The 25969-nt window shown below is 34.4% G+C and overlaps 1 protein-coding gene across 8 annotated transcripts in view; it reads left to right on the plus strand.

Moving 5' to 3' along the window:
* The window catches only part of DGKB (diacylglycerol kinase beta), a 386692-nt gene that overhangs the window by 230622 nt on the left and 130101 nt on the right, over positions 1 to 25969 (plus strand). For all 8 annotated transcript variants that reach the window (XM_027723229.2, XM_027723230.2, XM_027723231.2 and 5 more), the window contains one exon: positions 18036 to 18100. In XM_027723229.2, the coding sequence (XP_027579030.1) occupies positions 18036 to 18100 (65 nt within the window). The remainder of the gene's footprint in view (positions 1 to 18035; positions 18101 to 25969) is intronic.

Raw genomic sequence — 25969 nt, forward strand, 5'->3', positions numbered from 1 at the left:
TCTCTTTTGGACACCACTTTAACACTTTGTTATATCCTGTGGACATACCTGTATACTGCAGTGATTGGACATAGAAAAAGTTCATGTCATCATCCTAACTCTCTTTTACTACTGCAGCTACCTTTCTAAATCTTAAGAGGGGAAAACAAAATACATGTCATTTGAGTTGAAGGTGTTTCTCCTTATTTTCCATCTGAAAAATAATCATTCATTACTAGTTGGTAAGAGCTAATGAAAAGCTCACAAAAGTTAATAGGAATATCTGCACTGATATTAGTGTAGAGCTGTAAATTATAGATTATAGCGTGTGCTTACTAGTTGACAAAGTCAAGTCAACTGACAGTTGCTCCTTGTGGTTGGTTGGTTGATTAATTGGTTTCTGGAATAAGTTTCTGAGAGGAGTAACAGGTTACAGAATTAAATTCAGCTGAGGTATACCGTAACCAAAAGTCATCACCAAGTGACATTTATACAACCTATAGAATAATTTTGCTGAGTCTTCTCTATTGAATAGATATCCATGTCATACAATTGGCACATTTGTTGACAGCCTCGACTGTGAACCATGGAAGTGAACTTATTGCTTGCCAGCAGAAGCAGCTCCCGTAGGTAAAAGCCAAAGGATATTGGCAAGGAAACCTAAGCTCAGTGGATAAATATAGGACTTTATGTAGAAAATGCTGTCATCCTGCCAGGTTTCATAGCCACTAAAATAATTTTAAAAACAAAACTAAAGTAATATTTTTGTTACTTACAAGAGTTACAATGTAGAATTCAAAGTATGTGCAAGTGTAAAGCAATTATTTGCCTTTTTGTCTTTGAGTATAATTAAGTGTAGGAGTATTGTTATTTTCTTTCTGTGGACTTCTCCCTGTGCATGAATGTCACTGCTCACTTTGAGCATGCTTAGTTGAATCAGGATGATATCATTTACGTGGGTGAGTTTCCATATATTTGCTAGTGGGAGATATGATATTTTGCTGATTATAATCTGGAAGTATTGCCAAAGCCCTTCATCTGAGTTCCACATAAGTAATACTGACTAGGTTTTGATTCCTAGAGGAAACCCAATGGGAAACCATTTGGTTCCACTACTCATAACAGCTGAAATTTTCTCTAAGGACTGTATCAGTTTTGAAGAATGTAGAGAATGCTTTAGAAGATCTGTCACTATACCTTCACACTAGACTGACACAACCTTTTATCCCATTTTAGTACATCAAACAAGGAGCATTGCACGTTCCATGTTCTAATAAGGGTTAATAATTCAAATTTTGTTCAATAAAAACAGATGACAAAAAAATATAGAGCTTAAAAAGATAGTAGTAATGATTTTGTGAGAATTGACAGATTTTGTACTTTTCCGCTTATCTGTAAGAAAGATGGTTAATACTGAAATCTCTTGTGTTCACACTAAAGCTTTGTGGTGGTACAGCCATCTCCCCCACCCCTCCTCCTCAGTCTACACTGTGATCTCAGAATAAACTACAGAACTGGCAGGACTGTGTACTGCATTAGTACCGTGAGGCTAAAAAGCAATAATTTACATCTAGTTGTATTTTCATAGCAGAAAATTGCCTTCCTGTGGGAATGGTGAAACTTCACTGTTTTATGTGGCATAAACGTGCTAGCAATTGGATGGGCAAAGTAAAAGCTGGTAAACTCTCACAGGTCTAGTGTGCACTGCATTCTAAGTTGAAAATTGGACATAGCTGAATGCCGAGTGACCCTTTAGCTGAGGCATTCTGAAGTAATTTGAATAGCAGTATTCTTCAAAAATCCCTGAAACATTGGGAACTGATTTGTTTAACTTCCATGCAAATGAATGGGAATTTTCCTTTCACTTCACTGGGAGTAGAGTTGAACATTTCTCAAGTTGACCAGCACAAAGTAACATTTATAGGCAGAAAAAGGAGTGATTTTTTTCAGCTCCAAGTTCATTTTTAAAAGGCACTTTGCTGTAACCATGTAAACCTATGTAACCCTACAGTTTGTTAACACTGAACTTTAATGAGTCCTGATAAGAAGCCAATCAGTGGATATCCATTTTGCTAGTGATGATCTGAACTCCAGCTGATTGTCCTAGCAGCTGTGTGACTTCATTACCATTAGAAAGGCATACAGCCAAGCCAGCTGGAATCGAAAGAGGCTACTGAATTCACATAGCATGTCAGTTTTTTGGTTTACGTATCAGAATTACAAATTACTCCTATTAAAAACAAACAAACAAAAAAATAACCTACAAATGAGGTTCTTTAAGAAGATATATTTTAAAGACAAAGTTTGAAAGCTTTATTATACCAAGTGGAGGCTACTTTGTCATATGGATGTTGAGGATTTTTTGTGCCATGCTATAGCTGTTTATATCTCTGTAATGTAAACTAGACAGAACATTTGCACTTTTGGCTGTAAACAAAGCCCTAACTCCTCATTTCTTAGTTAAAAAAAATTTTTGTTGTCTTTTGTATTAATATTTTGAGACCAAATTATTAGTTTCTCTTCTTGTTAACAGGGAAAAAAACCTGCTGCTCTTTGACAATACAGGTTTGTGAAAAACATCCAATAACTGTTGTAATGAATAGTATTTAACTGCTAGAGACAATATCCCTGAGGAGTGATTCTACCTGGCTGTGGATATTTTTAAAACATAGAATAGTACAGAGTGTGAATGGTGAATACAGAAGCCTTATCACTGATTTGTACATACAGCACACAATAACCTTCTTGAAAAAAAAGAAGAAAAAAAGAAAACAACAAAAAAATACAAGGGGAGAAAATTGTAATTTACAAGCAGGTCATGAAGGAAGACCTATGAAACTACAGAACTGCTTTTAGATTGGTGCAGACTCAGTTGAGTAATGTGTGAAGTTCTGGGCCCTACAGTTTAAGAAGGACGTTTGGGTACTTGCATTCATCCAGAGAAGGGCAACAGAACTGGAAGGGCTGGAAAGTATGTCCTGTCAGGATCAGCTAAGGACACTGGGTTTGTCTTGGTTTGAGAAAAAGGGATTGAGGAGCGACCTTCATTCCCCTCAAGGGAGGGGAAGTGGAGAGGGAGGTGCTGATCTCCCTGGTATCCCATGATAGGACGCATGGAAATGGTGCAAAGCTGAATCACAGGAGCATTAAACTGAACATTAGGAAACGTTTGTTTAAGGAAAGAGCAGTCAAACCCTGGAATAGGCTTCCTAGAGAGATAGGTGATTAAATCCCCATGTTTGTCAGTTTTTAAGAGGCATTTGGACAAATCCCACAATAATATGCTTAAACTTTTTGTCAGCCCTGAAGGGGTCAGGCAGTTGGACTAGGTGACCACTGTTCAAAACTGTTCTGTTCTATTCTGTTCTAAGTGGTCTCAGGAACTATCTTCCTAAGCTTATGTCTAAAGTAAAATTTTATTAATGGATCTATTATATTCAAGCAAATGAAGAAGATATAATTATATACTTGAAACTTAGGGAAAATATTCCTGCAGAACCAGAATGAGTAGAGACTCATCTTGTTAGTCAAGAAATGTTATTGCTACTTCATATTTGAGTTCTTTTTCCATGTACTATAAAAGTAGTCCACATAAAATGGACCAGAACACAGGAAGAACTTTCTGAATGAATTACTTCATTAATCTCCTATGTCAGTTGGCTCTCTTCCTTGCATGCACCTGCACCATATATGTGTGCAGTCATATCTGCTTTCTTGTTCTCATCTTTTCTTCTGTATTCCTTCTCAATGAATTTTTTATCCATTCTTCAGAAGAGTATGACTTTTCCTGTAAAAATAAAGGAAAAAAATTAGGCTGTTGATATACTATGAAAACTATGTCGATATAACTATGAAAATGCGTGTTTCACTGATAAATATCAGAGCATATTACTGAAACTGGGCCTTCTCTTTCCGAGGTGAGTGTTTCAGACTAGCTTATTGTATAAAAGGTTGCAGCAGCAGCACTGTTCTCTTATTAGGAAGGAAAAAGATAGAGGAAAAATACTATCATGCTTGAGCTGTGTCTACCTGTTAAATTATTGTGAACAATTTTGGTCCTCACAAATCTTGTCAAAATTGAAGTAGACTTAATGAAAGTCAAGAGGAATGATCGAAGATATGGAATAGCTTCCGTCAGAACAGTTATGTGGGCTAAAATTCAGTGGTATAGAAAACACAGCAAATAATGGGGTCTGTGTAAACATGAGTTAGAAGTAGATGGTGGGTGGTGAATTTATGTTTACTGTTTCTTCCAGTATAAAAACTGAAAGGCAGCAAATGAAGCTACTACATTGCAGCTTCAAGGTAAACAAAAGAAAGCATTTCTCTATACAGCATGTAAACAAACTGCAGAACTCCAAAGATGCTTGCAGTGTGTTGGATCAAATGACTGTGAAATTCATGACAGGGACATTTGGTAAGAACTGTTCAACAGGGACCTCTGGCTCTCAGAGAATATTTCAGTTTAGAAGGATTCTCTGAAGATCCTCTAGATGAAGGTCATACTTGTAACAAGTCTGATCAGATCACTTTCGTTAGGGACTTCTCTAATTGAATCTTGAACACCTCCAAAAATGGAGATTTCACAGCCTGTCTGGGCAGTGTTTCACTTCTGTCTTGTTGCCTTTCATCTATCATTGTGCACCTCTGGCAAGAGTCCATCACTCTTTTCTGCATCTGGTAGCTGTAGACAGCAATAAAGTCACCTGTTGCCAGCTTTCTATGATACCGAACAAGTTGCTTCAGACTCTGCTCAAGTGGCATGTGCTTCAGCCCCTGAGCAGCCTACTGTCCCTCTGCTAAATATATTGTGGTATCACAAAATGGCTGAATGGGTAAGGTTGGATGGGACCACAGTGGGTCATCTGGTCCAACCTCCCTGCTCAAGCAGGGTCATCCTAGAGCACATTGCACAGAATTATGTCCTGTCCTGGCAGTTCTTGAATATCTGCAGTGAGGGAGACTCCACAACCTTTCTGGGCAATCTGTTCCTGCACAGTAAAGAAGTTCTTCATGTTCAGGTGGCACTTCCTGTGTACCAGTTCCTGCCCATTCCCTCTTGCCATATTGCTTGGCACCACCAAGAAGAGCCTGACTCCACCCTCTTGACACCTTTCCTTCAGATACTTATGGACATGGTCTGTCCATGTCTTTCAAGTAATGGGAAGCCCAAGACTGAACAGTGCTCCCAGTGTGGTATCAGAGGTGCTGAGCAGAGGAGAAGGATCACTGCCCTGTGCATGGTAGATACACTCTTGCTGATCGAGCCCAGGACACTGTTCATCTTTGCTATAAGAGGTTTGGGTATAGTTCTGGGTTTTGTGTTCTGCTCTTTGGCTGAAAGCTAGGTGTTGTGGATTCTTTATGTCATCTAAGTGCCTCAAAGAAAACAATATGTCAGAGATCTTTAAAGCAGAAAACTTAATGAGACCAAAATTTGTGATGCCTAGACATTTAGAAAACAGCTTGACTTTCAGTTCTGAACTGTATCCTTAGCTAGTCTGTTTGTGCTTTCTGGGTAAGTTTATCATTTGCTTTGGAGTCAGAGAAACTTCAATATTTTTAAATTTTTTTCTTTGGTGTATATATATACATATTTATATATATATATCTCGTTTATTGCTTGTTTGTTTGTATGTTTATTATACACTACAGGAATAGTTGTGAAATAGAAGAAAGATTTCTAGTGCCTGGAAAAAAATCCTAAAACAAAACAAAAAAAACCCCAACCACCAAAAAACCCCAGAACATCCCCCAAAAGCCAATCCACAAGCCATAGTATAAGCTATCCAGTAGATTCTCTCAACGAAATGTTTCTGTAATATTTTGCGGTAGTACATTGACCATCACAGGAATGGAATTCTCTTTATCATTAAAAAGTTAAGTTTTAGTTTATGTGACTGCACCTACAATAGGAGGAAAATGGCACAGCCAGGAAACTCTAAAATCACACTTTTGCACAAAACTAAATGATTCCATAGTTGTTCAGAAGTTTGTAAGGTATATATTCTTAAAGACATCTAATGTTTCATCCATACCAATAGTAATTAAAAAGAATAAGTTCATGTAAATAGTCTAAATAAACATTATTACTTTGGTATTCATAACTTTTGTTTATGTTATGCCTCCCGAGATGATTGATAACAGGCATTGCAAAAAGTTTGTTGATAGTAGACTTAAAGGTGAAATTAGAAAAATGCTGTTTAAAAATGAGAAAAAAAGCAAGACATTAGGTTAAATATTAATTTGGATGTCTACAATAATGGGTACATATGCTATTTAAGGAAGTAATTATTCTAGTGTGTAGTCAACAAGAGTATCGATTAGAATTAATTCACTACAAAAAGTCTCCAATCATTTTTAACAGAAGTTTTTCCTCTTTAACAGTACCCTGAAGCTTGTCTTTTTCATGGTCAATTTAGCAACAAATTTGCAATTAATCATTTGTTGATTGCAATGAATGGTCTGTCGATAATATGCAGCTTACATTGCTAAAAGGGTTATACAAAGCTTTATTGTTTTCCTTTTGTCTTGGGAACACTTTGTCTAGCTATGTTTCCTAGAATGGATTTTGAATAGATATTTTGAAGTAACTCATGCCAGTTTTAAAGACACACCATGGACTGCTCTGAGAGTATTAATCAAGATATGCCCTAACTTTCCTCTGGCATTACAATATTTGGACATCTGTTCTGACTCCTTATATGTGAAGTAGGACACATTGGCATAAATGAAGGGTTTCATTATCTTAAATGTCATAACATTTGTTTGAATGACTTTGTGTAGATTTTAAACACTGAAATTGTTATCATGGTTTTTTATAGAATTCATTGTCCTTTCAAAAGACTATAAAAATGGAAGACTTTTAAAAATTCCTTCCATAATTCTGAAAGCATAATTTACAATTTGTGCAATAACACTGAAATTGTTGTAGATGATACTTTAGTAATTTTGAACAGTGTAAGAATTCTTACTGAAAGAAAACTAAGGGCTAAAAATGCTTTTATTCCAGAAACAGTATTTTTATCACAGATAATGTATAAGTGAAGGGCATTATGAAATGCCCCTTTGGGGAATGTTGACATAGATAATTTATTTGGAAAGTCATGGCCACTTGGACAGCAACTTTCATTTTGTTGGAAGGAAATGTCTGTTACCTCTGTTGTCCTTAAAACAGTGTCTCAATAGTATATTTCTTCTGGCTAGGAAATGGCTTTGAATACAATGTACATAATCGAAACTAGAAGAAAGATTATTCCTGATTTCAAGCTTTTCCAAAAGTTTGGAAACCTTTTGTTTGCACTGACCTTTAAATTGCATATGTTTTTGTAGGTTTTGTAGGTAAAAGCAGGATTTAACTGATTTACATTACCCTTATTAATGCTAGCGTTATACAAAATAGTTGCAACCATTAAGATAATCTTACTCTGAAATGATTTCTGATGTCATATGGATATGCTATTTTTTCTTGAGTAACAGTTAATATTAACAGCATTTGTCTTGGCTATCATTATAAGGATTACTTATTACAAACATCAGCAAGACAAGTGTCTGCTTACTGTGCAGCAAATTTTGGAATTCTAGCTTGTCATTTAGTATTGATTACATTATTTAAGTAGTTGAGCAAAGAAGCACTTTACAAACAGGTGCTCTTTGATTTGCAAATTTATAAAAATCTAGGAGCAGCTTTCAGCCTGCTGCATTGTTGGTTCTTAAGGTAAAAAGTTGAAGGGTGATTTGACTATGCTTTCGTTTAGACCAAAGATTTCTTTAGATCTCTCTAATGAAGCAAATTGATTTATTGTTATCAAAAAACAATGGGGTAAAATATGTTTATAACATCATTGTCTGGCCTGGAGTTCAGAGAAACTGTCCTGTTCATGTTGTTTGCAGTGAAAATTCATGGACCTAACTTTGACCATGTACTTTGCTTGTCTCCTGAACTCTGCTTTTCCTGCCTCTGCACTGCAGCTGGCTGCACCCTTATTTTGATCAGTTGGAGAGTAACTTTGTAAACTAGACAATTAATTTGCAGAATTGTATGCTACTATTTAGTGTAAACAACTTCGCCTTCTAGAAAACCTCATATGTGTTGGAAATCCTGAGTAAATGGGACAAGGAGTTTTTATGCAGATATAGAATCCTCCCAAACAATTTGAGACTGAGAAGAGGATACTGGCATAATATATTCAAAGCTACCATGAAAGCTGTAAGTTGCTAAACAACCATGACGCACTGAGTCTGTCCAGATGGTTAGGCGAAAAGCATTATGCAAGTGCACTCTTGGGAGGGGGAATTTTTTTGCTAGAAAATTTAAGGGTTTACTCAGTTCCACCACACTTCCCTAGACTTTTTCACTAATATTCTGCGAATTTGGATCCTTGGGATGTGGAAAGGCAGCAAAAGCATTTCTTTGACCCTCTCTGAAGGATCAATTCAGCACTTCTAAAGCAATTTGGACATTTTTATTTCTCGGGTTCAAAATTCTGTGCATGTTAAATCATAACAAAGGGCTTTAATGCTGTTTCCAGGGTTTCTGACCACATCCACAACTGCATTTTTTATTTTGCTGTGAAATCGCTTAATGGTGAAACAATATTGCATAAACCAATAGTGAAATATAGAATTGGTAGTTTCTGAGATTGCTGGGTGTTTTTCCCATTTCAGCTGAAACCATTTTTTTTGTACATGTTGATTTTCTAAAAAAAAAAGTTTCCAGTTCTTAATTATTACTGTCTTCAGTACAAAAAACCCTAATTTTTTTTTTGTCCCTATGTATCAATATTTTGATAATAACCTGGGAGTTATTCCCTTTATATCACATAACAGAACCTCAGTGTGGAATAAATAAATATGTTTAACCTCAAAGCTTTTTGATGTCCAGAGTCTACAAAAATAGGTACTGCATGACCTCTATACGTTGCACGCTGCGTAAATCAGCACTCCAAAATATTTTACATATCTAAATTATTTATTCAAAGCAGCTATAGAAAAAGCTGGATTTACTTTGAGAGGAAAATATATGTGAATTAATTTTGTAAAATTTGACTACACATGTTCGTATTTGGACATATTTTAACACTTTTCCATATATCCAAATATTAAGTCCAGAAAAGACTTTTCGTTCTCTGAGCCATAGCATGTTTTATGTTGGTTGCTTTTTAATACAGGATCCTATTATTCATAGAGAAAATCTTTTACAGCCCCTAAATGCTCAGTAAGATGGCATCTAGTTTGATTTTTTAGTATACTTTGTTTTTCAGATACCCATTACTGCAGAGCCTAGGCTTTATTTAACTTGACAAAAACTCATATCGAACACTGTTTATATGAACTAATTATATTATTTGGTTAGCAGACATATTTCAGAGAATAATAATCCTTATTTTCATGGAAATATTGGTCATTGCTATGTAGTACATAACTGAGTTTTGCATTCCAGAAAGGAGTCTGACCATTTACACTGTGTATGAAGGCAAGTATTCATTCACCTTGTAAGTTACAAATTTGATTAACAGTAGCAGTAAAAACAGTGTGTGATCAAGGTGATCTGCTAGGGTGTAATCTCTTCAATCTAACACTGCAATGAACATTGTTAATTTAATTTTATTTCTGGACTACCCTTTCAGATACTCAGAGAAACCACTCGGGTGGGAGTAAACTTGGCACGAGTAGCTCACATGAATCTAGTGGGTTCTTGGAGGCTTCTTAGTTGCCCAATCATTTTCAAACTTGCTGTTAAATAGGTTTGGCTCAGTTTGATACAAAACTTTTCTGCCGTTTTTCCTATGACCTCACCCTGCTGTAAGGCAGTCTGTCTCTCTTGCATTAGCTGTAAGCACTGTGGAGAACCAGGCCATGTGTTAGACTCTTCCACTGCTTCTTCAGGACTTGGAAGCCCTCATAGTCTGTCCAAGTATTTAATATTCTTTAACACCTGAAAAGACTCAGACACCTCTCACTCTTTTCCCATGCCTAAGGCCTATAAGCATGCTCTCCAGTTGCTGTTGTTGCCTTCTCACAGCCGTATCATACTTTGACAGACCCTTAAGGTCTCAAATGCTTACTGGTACAAGGAGGTGCCTACATGGGTTGAGGATAAAGGAGGGAGTAAGTTTGATGGAACCTCCAGAGAAGTGGGAATTAGAAGCCTTATACACCTTAACAAGAAAATAAAGTAGAAGGATTCAGAAAATATTTTGATTGATGCAACATGAGAACGAATGCAGATATTGAGCAAAAATCAAGAAAGATCCTTCTGGGCCTACAAGAAGGAACAAAAAGGCTGTGTGAAAAATGTAAGGGAGAGGATCTTAAAAAGTTTGTCATAAATCAGTGAAAAGAGATAACATCTGTAGCTAAATAATCCAACATCTAGCCCTAATTTATGACTATGTTGGGGTTTTTTATAAATTAATATTAGTTTGTCCAATAGGGAAGATAATAAATAATATTGTAATGCAAAAATTTAAATTTCAAATAGAAAACATAATGAATGAGGAAAACAGTGACCTTTTTCAATTAAGAGAAAAATATTCTTTCAGAGTGTAAATCAATGAGAGATGTTTCAGTGGTTTGCATATTTCTTATAAAAATAAATATCTGCTATGGAAACAAATGAATAACATAAATATGTATTAAAATTATAAGACTCTGTTGCCAAGGTTTTGACTAACAAGTTATGGGAAGTTGCAAAGGAGCAGTCAGGTGAATATTTATTATTTGATCCCTATCAAGCAAATGAGCATATAAAATGGGTGATGATACAAGATTTGGCTTGGACCCCAGTGAACATTTCAAAGGATTGCTCAAACTATTGCATTTCAGGCATAACTTCATAAACGTAAGAAGTTAGGTGTGCTCAGTTTCTTGTATGATTAATAACAAAAGATTTTGAAATGGCAATTCAGAGCAGAAACTTGTCAACATGCCTTTGGAAGAGCCTTTCCAAAGAGCTTTCTTCTTACTTTTAAGTATACTGGGATGATAGAGAGAACATCCTAGCAGTTTAGGCACCTAAATTAAGGGCCTGAATTAATCCCCTAAGAAAGAATACTATAATGAAAACTTAAACAGTGTTCAAAATGAAAATACTCAACAGAGTTTGTGTTGGTTTGGGATTTTTTTTTCCTTTTTTGGGGGTGTTGTGATTTCTTTATTAGGAGAGTGTTTGAAAACCATATATTAAGTTGAGTAGAATTTTTCAAGACAGTACACAAGCAATTATTCCTTGTCCCAAGTTTGTCTTTTTAGGTTTTAATGCAATGGCATTAATTAGTATTTAACAAAAAAAAAAAAAAAAAAAGCTTCGTAATTGAGGAAATTACTCACTTTACTCTTCTAAAAACTGCAAAAGTGCTGGCATGAAAGTCTAGGCATTCATTTCAAACCAGATAGACTTCTAATGTAAACTTTTTGCTGTGCTTTTTACTGAACATACCTGCGAGCCTTTTCTGTGTGTTTCTGAAGAATAACTAAAGCAACAATGCTTATATTGACTTTCATCCTGAGTGAGTTGTGTCCTTGATTGTGTTATGCTCAAACTCATTGTGCAGGATGATTTGGACAATTTCAACATAATTCTCAATCAGCAGTTATCAGAAATGCTACTGAAGGTTTACCACAGAGATCTTTTTAATATACAAGATATTTAATGCACTGTCTATATGGCTATGTTGGCTAATTGCCATGTGATCGCTTTTCTTCTCCTCTTTTTAGTGGCTACATAAACACTCAGGATGGACCTAGAAAAACCCTTCTCTAGTTACAGTAAATTTAGGGTGACCAAATATAAAGAAAGGGAGATGTGCTCATTAACACAGTGTATCCTCAGCAGAGATCATCTTACAGGGTACATGTCCTGTGTACTGCATTGAGTCATGGGGCACATGACACATCTGGTCTGATAACAACCTGTCTTACCTCCCAGTCTTCTTTGATGGTCATTGCATTTGATTAATAACTTAAAAATATAGATACATAGAAATGTAATGTCAATTTCTAAACCCCAAATTCGCTTCTCAAATAAAGTCCTTGAGATACTGGTACAAAGGCTTGTCTTATAGGACTGGTCTCTGTACTGGTCTTTACACAGTGGGACATGTGGTCACCCTGTATGAACTAATACATTATGATAGTAAATACCGGTGAGTCAATTTGTGTATATGTCCACATGTTACAGAGTTATACACAGGCAGAACAGCTTGGTGTTTTTTTCAACAGAAATATCTTTTCCTGCAAAATGGATTCCACTTTTTGTCTGTGTGAAACAATTCCAAATCAAGTTGTGCATTAGCAGTGTCAGAAACTCAACAGAGATCTGACTTCAAATGAAAAGGGAGATGAAATATGCTTGCATTTGAAGGTTTGTTCCGATTTTATGTTACCATTTCCAGATATACCATTCTCTGGTCTTTTGTCTATCATTCATAAATACTGTGGTTACTGATGTTTCATCCTGGGTTTTGAGATATTACCTATTTAAATGAGTATTTTAAATATAAATTCTCACTTGACTTAGTAATACATGTACCTCTGAAATATATTTGAACATGACCATCAGAGGGCTGACTGTCAAGAATATCACTGACAAAATTAATAGCATTACCTTGACAGTTTCTCTTGACAGGTTCTGTATTTTTCGTGGAAAGACAGGAACACAAATTTTTCAAATTTTTGTTCTCAGATTTTTTTGTAAGATAGTGAATGATCATTATCTTTTAGTAAAGCTGTTTGAAAAAGCACTTGAAATCTTCTTGCTCTGATGTTCTCAAACTATCACCTTTCTCAGATATACTGGCTCAGAATATCAGTAGAAACTAAGACAACTATAGTAACTAGCGTTTCACCAAAAGTAATGTATCAATGAATTAATTTTTTTTTAAATCTCTTTCTCTCTCAGGTTAATTCATGTATTTTAATAAAAAACCTGGGAGTCAAATGTGAAGTGACAGCTGGATTCAAACAAGTCAGGATCTGAAGCTTCTTTGCTACCTTTTTTTATACTTGGTTAATCAATGGTTCAATATGATTTGTTTATCTGAGATTGTTATTATGGGGGGGAATACTAAAACAAAGGATGTACCCATGTTTTTTGTGGGTTTTTTGTATATTTTCAGAAAGTAGAATGCATAATCATAAGGATGTTTGTTTATCTAGAAAATAACTTTTAAGCCACTACAGTGAACTTTCTTAATCTATTTTCAGTGATTTTTTTTTTTTACATCTGTACTATTTCACATTAATAACTGATGTGAGTTAACTGGTTGTTCAGGTTAGATTTGCATTCTGATCCAAAGATTGCAGGTTGCTGAGTTATCCCTTAAGCTTCCCAGCCTTGTGGATCCATTAAGCCTTAATTAAAGAAACATCTTAGAAAAAAAAAATAATCAGACCATTTATATCCAAAGAAGATGCACACTGGTCATTTGTTTGTTCACCAGCATAAAAATTATTATTTAATGGAAATTTTAATCACAGCAAGCTTATAGATAGACATATATTAAATGCATTAATCTTTCTATAAGGTTATTCGCAATGTATAAGGTTACTCCTCTGAAAAGACTGCTTCAGATTGCTTTCCGGTAATGCTAATACCCATTAAAAAGATGAATATATATGTGTGTAAGTCAATCATAAGGTATTAAAGAGGTGTAGCAACTTAAGCTTCTTTTCTTCTTGGCAGGTCACTTTGAGAAATGTCCTAGTTCAATTAAAATATTTTTTCCATTTCCTAGGAGTAGATTCAGATATGCTCTGTCTGTTCTCTATCTTATCTTCACTGTCAGGATTTAAAACAAACCTGAGTGAGATATAAGGATAGTCCAGCTACTTCAGGCACTGAACAAGTTCAAATGTAAGGGTGCATATATGTGTTTTTGTGTGCATGTTCATTAGATGTGCATCCAGGTTGAATATTTGTCCTATTTAGGGATACATTTTTTAAGAGTATGTGTACAATTTTGTAGAATTTAAACTCAGATAAACTGCATTTTCTGTTCTTCAAGCACCCATTCTTTCATCTCTACTTTTAAAATGCTACAGTAGTGAGTGGAAACCATATAAATGAGGTAGGCATACAAAAGAGCACACGGTGTGATAGTTTTTTTCAGATTGGATTGGTACTATGAAGTTAAAGTTAACAGAAATTATCATCTAGGCTATTGTCATTTAACATGTTAATGACTGAAAATATTGTATATCTGAAAAAAGAAATGCGGTATTTTAGAATAGTAGTGTACAACTCAAATATTCATATAATAGTCTCAGAAACACAAAATAGTCAAATTAGTTCCTTAGTTCTGCCATAAATGCTCTGTATTCAGCATTACTTTGTGTCTACATTGATTTTGATGCAAAAGTGTTCCTGGAAAAATCTCAATTCTTGGATGCTTTGGTCTGGATGCTTTGGAAAAATATTAAAATACTTTAGATATAAAATGAACTCTGTGACAGAAGTATGGATGAAGTGAAAGCTAATAGTTTCATATTAGAGTGGTACCATAAGATCTTCCTTCTCCTTTCATCTTGCAACAGGCTTCACAACAACATTGTGTCTCCTCAGATTATTATTATTAATAATAAAGTTTTTGCAAATTTTCAGCATGTTTGCATGCACTTAAGGTGTGTTTCTTTAAAAAATGGAAAATGTTTAGATTCAGATATGGTAATGCTGAAAAGTTGTATTTCAGGCCCTGATACATATCAGTTTATTTAAAAAAATATAAATAATGCTCACAGGTGATATTAGTTATGTACCAATATCTGACTGTCATATGACTTTTCTAAAAAAATCCTGTTCACTTGTTACTTTTCTAGGTAATATGATGAACTGTGTGAGTTTGCTTTACTGAATGCTGCATTTTCTCTTTTGCATTGGTTTTATAATAAAATGCAAAAATAATTTCTCATATTTTACTGGCCATCCACAATATGGGGTACTAGGAAAGGTCAGCATGCAATTGACAATATGCAAATATTTGATTCACCATGCATATGAATATTGCTCCATTTCTCTATAGTTAATTAGGTGATTTTAATATAGTTTGTGACAGAAAAAAAGAAATGAATTTGCCATTGGTCCATCAACAGTTGTGTGCTCTAAACGAGTTGGGCTAGAAGCCACTATTGGAAATGGCTGAATGAAGTATGCTAAAATTAATCCTGTTTCTAATGTAGCCAGAACAGCTCACAATGAAACACCCTCTTCTCTCCTAATCCAGCAAATTTCTAATGGTTGTTCCTCAGGATTTGGAGGTGGCATCTGGTAGTTCCAGCAGCTCTTGGGAGACAGTACTTGTATTCCTACTCATTCTCAAGTTCCTCTTACTTTCAATTCTTCCCATTATTTTTCATTCATTTATGCCAGTCTATATGCTACTGTCATAACATATAAAAGAATACAGACATTTGAAAAACAGAAAACTCAGTTTCTTGGTTTTCTTTTTTTTTTTTTCCTCTTATCTTTTTTTCCCCTAAAGCAAAGGGTTGTTTTGCTAATGCACAACCAGCATGGGCTGGTTTCAGATTTTCCTATAGCAGGAAGTTATGGTTAGGAAGAGGTCCCTAGGCTAGGAAATCTAACGACTCTCTACGTTGGATTTGATTTAAGGTTTGAAAGAACAATTGGGCAGTATAAACTGAAGAAAGCCTTAGCATCTCTGCTTTTGAGCTTATCTGTGTGTAGTTACTATTCTGGTTTCCATTAATAAAAGTAGCTCTTCAGCAATTTTTTTTGTGAAATTGGTCTGATATGTACCTGTCTTGTGTTGTGCCTGTCAGAATTAGCTTTGTGTATTACTTTTTTTGCCTGTCAGATCGTTAAGTTAGTTGATTCATTTTGGAGTCAGAAAATGTTCAGGGAGGGGAAAATTTTGATCCAATCAACCTTCCATGGAAACAACTGCCTGTTTGCCGTCTGCAGTGGGCATTGATCCCTAGCTTGTTTGTGCCTTGCATTTGTTATGCATGAGTAAGCGCATTAGCCTTTTCATTTCATTCATTAGACAGTTAGTCCTTGATTAGTGTTTCCTAGTTTCTGTCAAAAACGCTACTACTTCTTTATTCATTTTGTCTTGGATCTGCCTTTTGCTTCAGTGTGTAGAAAATGAACAGTTAAATACAACAGTAGTCCTTTTATTTCTTTTTCATATAAAACTGGCTAACAAATATACTTTTCTAATGCTGGCATATCTAATGTGGGATAAAGTATGAATGATGGGTCTTTCTAAAGTTAACAGAGTTATTATTTTAGTTCAGTTGGCAGGCTTTGTTTAGAAGTGTGATGTCTCAGGGTTTACTGTCAGCTTTATTTCATCCATCTCCAAGAACTGTGGGATCACCTGGATACTTGTGGATATTTGCCTTATAAAATTGCAAAAAAAATAAATTTAAAATAATGATGAGTGCAGTTTGAGAATACAGCACTGAAAATTTCAGATGACAGTTTGGATGACAGGACAGAACAATAAGGCATTTTATGACTAACACCAGTCCAGTCACTGGGGAATTTTGCTGTGATTTCCTTGTAGAACAGTAAAATGTTGAATGACAATTCAATTCTTAAAAATAATAGAAAAATACATAAATAATTTTATGATGTGATTAAAGCAACAAACTATGGACATCTTTAGAAACTACATAACGAGATCATGAATAAAATTGAATATTTTAATGGAGCCAATCACACTTATTTGTGATTTAGATTAACATTTATTAGTTTAAATAAAATTAAAATTAAAATTATTTTAAGCAAAACTTTTATCATGTTTGGAATAATTATTAATATATGATTTAAGTATTTAATTTTTATTTTTTCCTCCAAATTCTCATTCTCATTGTTTTAAAATAGTTTTAAATGTTGCCAGATATACTCATACTTAATTTAATATTTCTCTCTAATTCTTAGGTTTTGTATTTCCATAATTGTTGAAGTTTGTAGAAGGTGGGGGGGGAGGTTCATGTAGGTGATAGTTGGTTATAGTAACAGTTTTGTTTGTAGTTTTTCTCAAATGCTATTTACATAGAAACTGAAATTCATTTTAATTTCCTACTAACTGAACTAACTCTTCTTATATTCTTATATATCCAGAATTTTAAGATATAATATGAAGACATGATCTAAATGGATTTCTCTGTGTTTACTATCCTTTGCAAGACTCATGAGTTGGTAGATTTCATACTCTCACCTCATTTAATACATACATTAAAGATGAAAAATCAATTTCCAGTTTGTAAAGTTTTAATGATTAGTATGAGAAATAAATATTACATAATCTGGACCGAGGAAAACATTAACTTCATATCTGCAAAGGAGATACAAAAATGCTTTGAAATCACTTCCAAATATTCTATATTCAGCAACTCCCACCAGCACAATTATTTGATTCTCATTTAAATGTTACAGACATATAAGTATTTCATACAGCTATTTCATTTCACATACAGGTTATTTATTATGTTAATAGCATAATTTACTTAATTTTAAAGAGTTTTGATAACATTTATTTCAAATAAAAAATCTGTTTTTTATATTAAACTATTTTTACCCCTACATGATTTCACACCCTGACATGTAGCAAATGGGGAATCTCCTGACATTTATTCCAATTTTCCACCAAATTTTAGAGAAAGTTATTGAATGGCCTTATGCAAATATCAACTTGTATGCATATCAAGTAACTTTGCTGACTCTTATCACTCCCCTTTTTTAAAGAAAAAGATTTCAAATACTTTATATAGTATTTCTACTAGGCAGAACTGTACCAATGGTCTTATTGGAAACCTTGCTGTATGAAATTTGAAGACACTTTCAGTAAATATAACTATCACGTCTGATTTGTAAAAAGGAATAATGGAGACTGCAACAGGAATAATATATTATTAAGTTCAGATATATCCCATTCTGGAACTAGTGTACCTGTAAGCTTTCTAACTGATAAGAGTATTGCTCTTGTTGAAAATGACAGTTCACAAAACACCTTGTTTACAGTTTTGGTCTTCTGTTTTGCAATTTTCCTGTCACAACAGATTTATGGTGGTTTTTTTTTTCCTGTTAGGATGCTTCAATTGCCCACAGATTCCACATCATGAGAGAAAAACATCCAGAGAAGTTCAACAGTAGGTAAGAATCTAAAAATACATGCATATAAAAATGTTTTTCCATGTTATTAAGGTATGTTTTCTGAGGAGTAAAGTTTTACACTTCCTTTAAAATATTGATTCTTATAGAAGAGAGGAAATTGGTTCATTTTATATTAAGTATATGCTTCCAGACCACTTGTAATGTAACTGTTTCATATCTGGTATTTCAACTGAAATCAAAAGCATTGTAAATAAGTTGTTCTCACAGGTGTGATGTTTGACTTGTAAGACTAGCATGGACAAGATGATGCACTGTGGTTGTGGGGTTCCCTGAATTTTCACTTTGCCTTTAGGCACTGAGGAACACTTCTTAGACAGTTGCAGATGGTGATCCTTATGTTTCATTCACACACACACTGGTGCCTTGACAGAGGTCTCTTCCATATATACTCTAAGTAAGGGCAAGTGAATGCCATTTTACACATAAATGCTTTTATCTTTAAACAACTTTGTATACATAAAAAAAAGTCAGGAATGAGACTTTGCATCTGTTTCTTGTCTTGCTTCTTGAATTTTCAGTATTATCGCAGAGCTTTTATGGAGATTAAAAATGTATTACATTTAGTGTAAATTTACCCCCTTTCAATATCTGGTTTGTTCAGTAGATAACCTTCATAATGCACTGTTTATGTTTGTCTCTTCTTATTTAGGTAATTTAGCACGTAAGTTGTGATGGGTAAAAGCAACATTTCAGAAACTTTAATTAACATTTAAAGACACATGCGGAGAGGAAAGTAAGATACAATGTTATTTGGAATATATAGGGGTTGTCTAGAAATAATTATTAACACAAATGTTTTGTCACTGTGAGCCTAACCATAGACTTTCTTTAGGGTTATTTTTTTTGGGTTAGTGGGTGACCTGGAAAATCTTGGGTAGATGCAAATCTTCATAGACCTCAGCATGCCAAAATATGCTGTTTGTGTTCTCATCTTAGAGCTGTACAGAATGGTGTTTGAATGTTTGAAAATTATCTTACTTCTTACTGTTTTCACATTAAAAGTATATATTTTACATCTAACAGTCAGAGTTGAGGTCTTTTTTCTTGAATACTTAATCTGTTTAGTATCTATGCAGTGTCATACTATGAACCCAAGTCTGTGGGTTTTTTTCAACTCCCACAGTACATATTTGTTTTCTACTGTCTCCTTTTCCTAGCTCTGATGCTTCTCATTCTCAAAGAATCATGAGAAGGTCTGAACTCAAGCCTGATCTGTGTATCCCAATGTATTATCCCCTGTCAGCAGGACTAGAGATACTGGACTTTTAGCAAATGCAGATATTCTAGGCCTTGAAGATGAAGCTAGTTTATCAGTGGTCTTTCTGCGTATTTTCAGCAGTTGGCAATTATAATTTATAAAAAGCTCAGCTAATAACATGAGTTTCAGATCAGATTTCATGTCACAATAAATCATATGCCATTAATAACATCTGCTAGCAGACTCACCTTGAAATTCATCTATATTTTAAGGAACCTGATGTTTCTAACATTATCTTAAGGAAATTAATTACAAAAATATATAGTTCCAGTCTCTACGTACTTTGGTACTGTGATATTGAAAGAACTTGAAAAAAGCAGTGATTCTCTAGGTATTCAAAGACTATTTAGAAAGATTATGCCTTTCTAAAAAGAATATAAAGTCTTGAGCAAAGTATTGTAATAGAAACTGATTTTTTTTGTGTGTAGTGAGAAAAAAATGTGGATTTCTATTTTTGTTGAATAGAATTTTCCAGATGATGATGGTTCACAAATACTTTGTTCCACTAACAGTTACTTGCATGTGGCAACACTCCATAATATGTTGCAGCAGCATTTTCCTGCAGTGTGTGAAAATAAAACCCTTTTTTAGATGTCTGCTAAGCCAGATTTAATTCACCAGAATGTGGAATTTTCTATGCAATCTAAATGATTTAGCATCAGCAAGTCCAACTCAAGTCTGATTAATAGTGGGCTCCATAGTTAACAGCACCTGCTCCTTTGAAAATCCTACATTACTCATTTGAAAATCCTACACTGTCATATGTACATATCTCTTGTGATTTAAGAAAAATAATACTTTTTTGGTTTTATTTTAGTTTCGTCTTGCCTGATTTTCCAACTTTTTTAGCTTTCACAGCTATCATTCAGTTTTTCAGAGCAGGCCTTTGCACTGATGGTCTACTCTGAAAAATGAACACGCAAAAAGTTTCCTTGAAGAGGAACTTTTAAGTTTATACAGTGTGCAGAGATCTTTTGAAATCCACAGGTGTTGTACTTACTTCAGTGAAGTAAGTTAGGCTACTGGGGGTTGGAGAATCTTTTGCATTAAATCCTTGGTAATGATCCTCAAATTCCTGAGGGCATTCCCTACCACTCTGATCATCTGTAAATAGAGCATACTAATAGGGAAACTCCTGACCCGTTGTACTTGAGTGGAAGCAGAATCTTCCTGTATTTATGTTCTCCAAATGAAGGTGAGAGAATATTGCAAGACATAGAAAGGCTTTTTTAATGACTGCTAGCCAATTTTGTGGCATTGTTTGGAACTAAGTGACTAATTCTTGGGAACTGTGACACATTTTGAAACTCTGCAGTGTTCATACATTTTGGACACAAAGACTTAGTATTACTAGCTTATTAAAAATAAAAAGAAATAAATTAGGGTGTAGATTTGTAAATTGGCTAGAGATAAACATTTAAGTCTTTGGAAAATCTAAGTTTGTGTAAATGCTGAAGAACTAAAAATCCACATTGTCAGTTGTCTCCTTTGCAATGAAGCACCTGTTTATTTGAGCTTGTTAATAAATTGAAATCAAGTCCTTCGACAAAAGGATCTTTTGTGTTCAGAAGCTTAATTTTCAATGAAAAGATACTTAATACATACCTTAATATGTTGGCAATTTTATACTTGTAAGCTGCGCTATGGAATGGCTCCATATTGTTTTCCAAATAAGGCTCAACATAAATATCTACCAGTGATTTTAAAATATTTTTTACTTGTTCCTAAAAATGGATCTGCAAGAGAATAATCTTTTTTCTAATGGTAGTCAAATAGCAAAGAATGGAAGTGAGAACACAATAGTAGCATCCCTACCTCAGTCAAAAGAATGAATCCTAATAGACCATTTTAAGTAATTATATCTTTGGGTCATTAGCACACGTTATCAGAAATCAGGCTGACATTGCATTGAGATTTAAATGTGTTCTAAAACTGCAAAATCTGAGCTGTCACATTACCCACTCTACAGGTCTGAAGTGCTGACAACCCAGTGCTTGAGGACGCAGACTTTCCTTCCCAGCATCTCCTGCTTCAGAGTAGGGTCAAATTTTCAGATTTAAGTGTGGAAAGGCTGAGTTTATGCCAGAGGGAACAAAACTTGCAAAAGCAGTATTTCAAGTAACAGTGTCATTAAACTAGGACATACAGTTGAAATAATGATTCAGTTAGGCCAAAATGCCCTACAGGGACCTGTGTAAACATCGTAGGCTCGATGCTGGGAATAACAGATGTATGAATTATGTGACTGGAATATACACAGGGAAACAAAGGATACTTCAACAAAAAAATAATTCAAGTTGATATTAACTATTCTAAAATAATATTCTGTTCAATTAGGTATACTACTTTGACTCTAGCATCCTGTAGCATAAAAGATATTTCTTAGTTTCAGTAAACTAAAGTAGGATTTATAAATTGCATTTACAGTCCTAAATACATTGTCTTTGAGGTTTTCAAATATCAATCTTCTCCCACATTTCATAAACAAATCCAGCATAAAAAGTTCCTAATAACTTGATTTGCATCATATTCCTGACCAAGGACTTTTGAGGTTCCCTTTCAACTTGCTTAATTGTGCTTTTTTTTTTTTTTTTTTGTGCCGCTATCTATACATTTAATCTCTAAGGAAGTTTTTAAGTAATAGAAAGTACTGACTTACTTCATGTAAGTATTCTCCAGGAGAATAAGGAAAGGCCACAGTAAGAAAAGTTTGGAGAAATGGCAGGGAGATGAACCTTTAGCAAGTTATTCCGTGTGTCCTAACTTGTGTACTGCACTATGCAATGGAGTTATCATAACATCATATCTTGACTAACCTCAAAAAAAGAAAAAAGGAAAAAATCCTGTCATGAATACACTGTTACTGTATTCAAAAGCTGTATCATAAAAGATATCTAGTCCTGTCTGGCAGCAAAGAAACCAGAACACGGTTATTCCACTTGAATACTGGAGTTGAAAGCAAGTTCCAGTTTTGTGACCGAGAGGAAAAAAGATCAGTTTAAAAGCAATTTCATTTATTTTGACTTTGAATTGAACAGTCAAAATGTTTTGTTTTGAATAGAACAAAACTATTTTGATATTTTCATTATTCTTCCAGCTTTTCAGTTTAAGTGATGGAGTCTCTTGGTTGGAGACACAACCACATATTTGCAGTGAATATACTAAGCATCAACACAACATTCCTAACTCGAATTGCAGATATTTCAGTCTCTTTCCTTCAACTTCTCCTCCCTTCCTGGTTGTGACTGATATGAAAAAGCTTAAAAAGAAGACACTGGCTCCACAGAGAGACCAAACTGCAGACATCTGTTACCTGTCCCACTGAACCCAAAGGTTCCTTTTCTTTAAAGGATAAGACTCCAGGGAACAGTATCTCTGGACTCAGGCAGCATTACTGCAACTGCAGTCATCAGAAGCAGCGAAGTAAGGTGAAAATATTTATGATAGAGTGTGAAATATTTTCCCATGAGCAAGAGATGGCTTGTAGGTAAATTAACATCCTCTGCCTAGCTCTTGGTTATAATGTTTATAGAGAGACAGAAATAAAAAAGCACAACCAGCATGTTCTTTTGTCAGTTCAAATGTGTAGCAGCCTACCTTTAGAAATAATGCCTGAAGAACATAATGTGTGCTTGAGTTGGGACAAAGGGAGATAGTTGGAGTGTAAAACTGATTCAACCTACCTATGTCTGTTGTCTACAGAGCAAAATCACAGCACTTTGCATCTGTGGTATCTGCACCTCTCTCTTACCCAAGAGTTCATATTTTTATCATTTCTCTAGAAAGTGTTAATGGGCTAAGGCCCTCTGCTTGAGAGACTTCTTGGTCTCTTAAACAATATTCTGTAGTGGCTGTCTGAGACACTGGTGTGGTTGGGAAACCTTAGGTTCAGACTCATGGGGACTAGAGGCAGTGTGCTGTATAAAATGTATGTTAACCAGGAATCCCTAAGTCCTGAGCATCCCCTATGACTTCAAAGTACATCTCTGAAAGCAATGTGCTGTGTCCGGCCATACGCAGAGCGGTGAATTTATGTTTGTATTCCCAGTGTCCTCAGCTGTCAAATTCACTACTTTAGGACTAATCAGGGTTCGGGTTTTGTACCGTTAGAGTGGTAAGGGCATTTGTACTGTTCATTGGGCATTTCTGTTTGTGGGGGTTGTTGTGTAACACCTGCCATACTGCACTTTTAAGAACAAACAAGAAACTGAAATATGTTCTACTACTATTAACAAGATATGAGAATGTTGGGGTTTTTTTCTTTAAGGGAAGTTACATGTTTTATAAGATAAGTGATTCCCAGTTTTTAAAGAAATAGTTGCTTTACAAATTGTCAAGTAAAATGTATCAGGGTTAATGTTAAAGGATGAAAATCATTTAATTTCTAGGAGACAGGACTGTTGTGGTGCACAGTCATATGGAGGGATTGGCCCAGCATGCACTGCACAAGTAACAAACTGTTGATTCACAAAAGGTCTATCCATATGCTATAGGCCCAGGTCAATAGAATCTAATTTTCTTCAGCTGGTGTCAGGCTGGCAAAGGAATTTATTGCAGATGATGTTTCATTACTCAGAGCAGGTCACTGAACCTTTTCTATGGATTGAGGTGCCTAGTGGATGTTTTACAGATTCTTTAATTAATTAAAACTAGTGCCCTTTATTATAATATGTAACTCTATAGGAATTAAATCTTGGTTTCTTCCACTGTATAGTCACACCATTTGAAATAACAATTAATAACACAATGATAGAAAAAGGTTCCTGACTTATTTCATCTGTGGTAAATTCAGAAGTGAAGAGAGTCTATAGCAGATTTGGGAAACACTGTAACAAAACTGCTAAAATACAGCTTGCTATTTGTTGCTTGTTGATAAAGTATGGTCAAGTATTTCTATACAAATGAATAAGATCGTTTTCCTTGGTTTTTTATGAACACACTGAATAAAGTACCTTGTGATAAAATTGTTTTTGATCAAATATTGCTTTTTTGGAGAGGGATTATAGTCAGAACTAATTAGTACTAACATGTAAATTTGAAGCTTCAAACTTCATTTTGGATAAATTAATCTTCAAATCGCAGATGTAAATGGCAAATCTTTACATAAATTTGATGTTGCTATATTTCATGTTTGCAACAGATGCTAGGCTTTGTAAATGGTTAGGCAGCAACCCTTTCTAATATATATTGCAAAACCAAGAAAACCTTCTTTAAAACCCAGTCACAGTTGTTAAGTGGCCACAGCGCACTTACATATAATGTTATTGACAATATCCAAGCCATTAAAAGCCATGAAATGAATTGTTAAGGGATAAATTTTACACTTCCTATTTAATAAACATAAACAGATTACTCTTTAGTACAAAGAAATTAAAATTTAACAACATGAAAACCTTTACTCTGAACTGTGGATGCTTTATGGGACTTTTTTTTTAATCCTTTGATTCCAGTAATTAAGCCCCTATTACAATACCTATAGATAATGAGGAGAGTCCAAATACTCCTTTAGTACAGCACGGACTGACATAATATGCAGTATGTGCTTTTACTTGCCTTGTCCTTTAACTCACTAGAAATTAGGTCTTAGATTTGCTTCAGATTCTGAATCTTGCAACTAATGTGCTCCAGGCTTCCAATTCTGCACTCTAAAATTGCAAATTGGTTTGTATCATATTAGGCAGTCTTAGGTAATTGGAAAGAAATTTTTAAAGAATTTAGTCAGTCCTCCTAACCCTTAGTACTACTGTTCAAAATTAATTTTTAATAGATTGTCAGAAAAGTAATGCTTTCAACCAGCATGTCAGCCCCTGATTAAATAACCTATAGTTTTTATCTTTGCTAGTTATGTAACTGTAGTGATTTTAAGTACTTAATGTATCAAATAAAGAGCCTGTGTCACCATCTCCATCACTTCAGATAACATTTTCCATTTGCCTCTTCATTCTATTTCAATGTAGTTTGCCTTGTTCATGCCTGTGTGTTTTTTTCATGTAAGTAATTTGACTGCTTTCTGATCTGATTTTCAGTCCCTTATTTTTATTACAGTAGATTACATAACCCTTTATAAGAAATGTGCAAAGCTAGAAGTATTTCCAAACTTATACTATGCAGCAAAGTATAATTTGCATATCTTACAAAATAAGATTGATCCAGTGGGTATTCCTCAGGTAAAGTTCTTATTTACTTCTGATGTATATCTTCATTTGATTAACATAGGATATATTTTGCCAAAGACAATATTTTGAAAGTACTTGTTTTTAATAATATAGAGCAATTCATATGATGGATTTGTATGAATATCAAATTATAGATGCAGCTGTATGATGGTATCTGTTGTTATAACTTCATTATTGCTAACATTTCCTTCAGAATAATTTTGCATTTCGGTTTTACTTGTAAAATAGTAAGTACTGCTTCTTTTTATTTTACCTAATATGAACATAAGTATATAATCAAAATTGAGAAGTATTTATCTTAGTACTGAAATATCTCTTTAGCATTGATATTACCAAATTATATTTTCTATTCTTTTATATTCGTGTTTTCATTTTACATTTTTTTATTTTTCATTATGTAATGATATCCAAAAT

Source organism: Pipra filicauda, unplaced genomic scaffold (genome assembly GCF_003945595.2).
Source record: "Pipra filicauda isolate LSUMZ 115617 unplaced genomic scaffold, ASM394559v2 scaffold66_size7647185_pilon, whole genome shotgun sequence".
NCBI lineage: Eukaryota > Metazoa > Chordata > Aves > Passeriformes > Pipridae > Pipra > Pipra filicauda.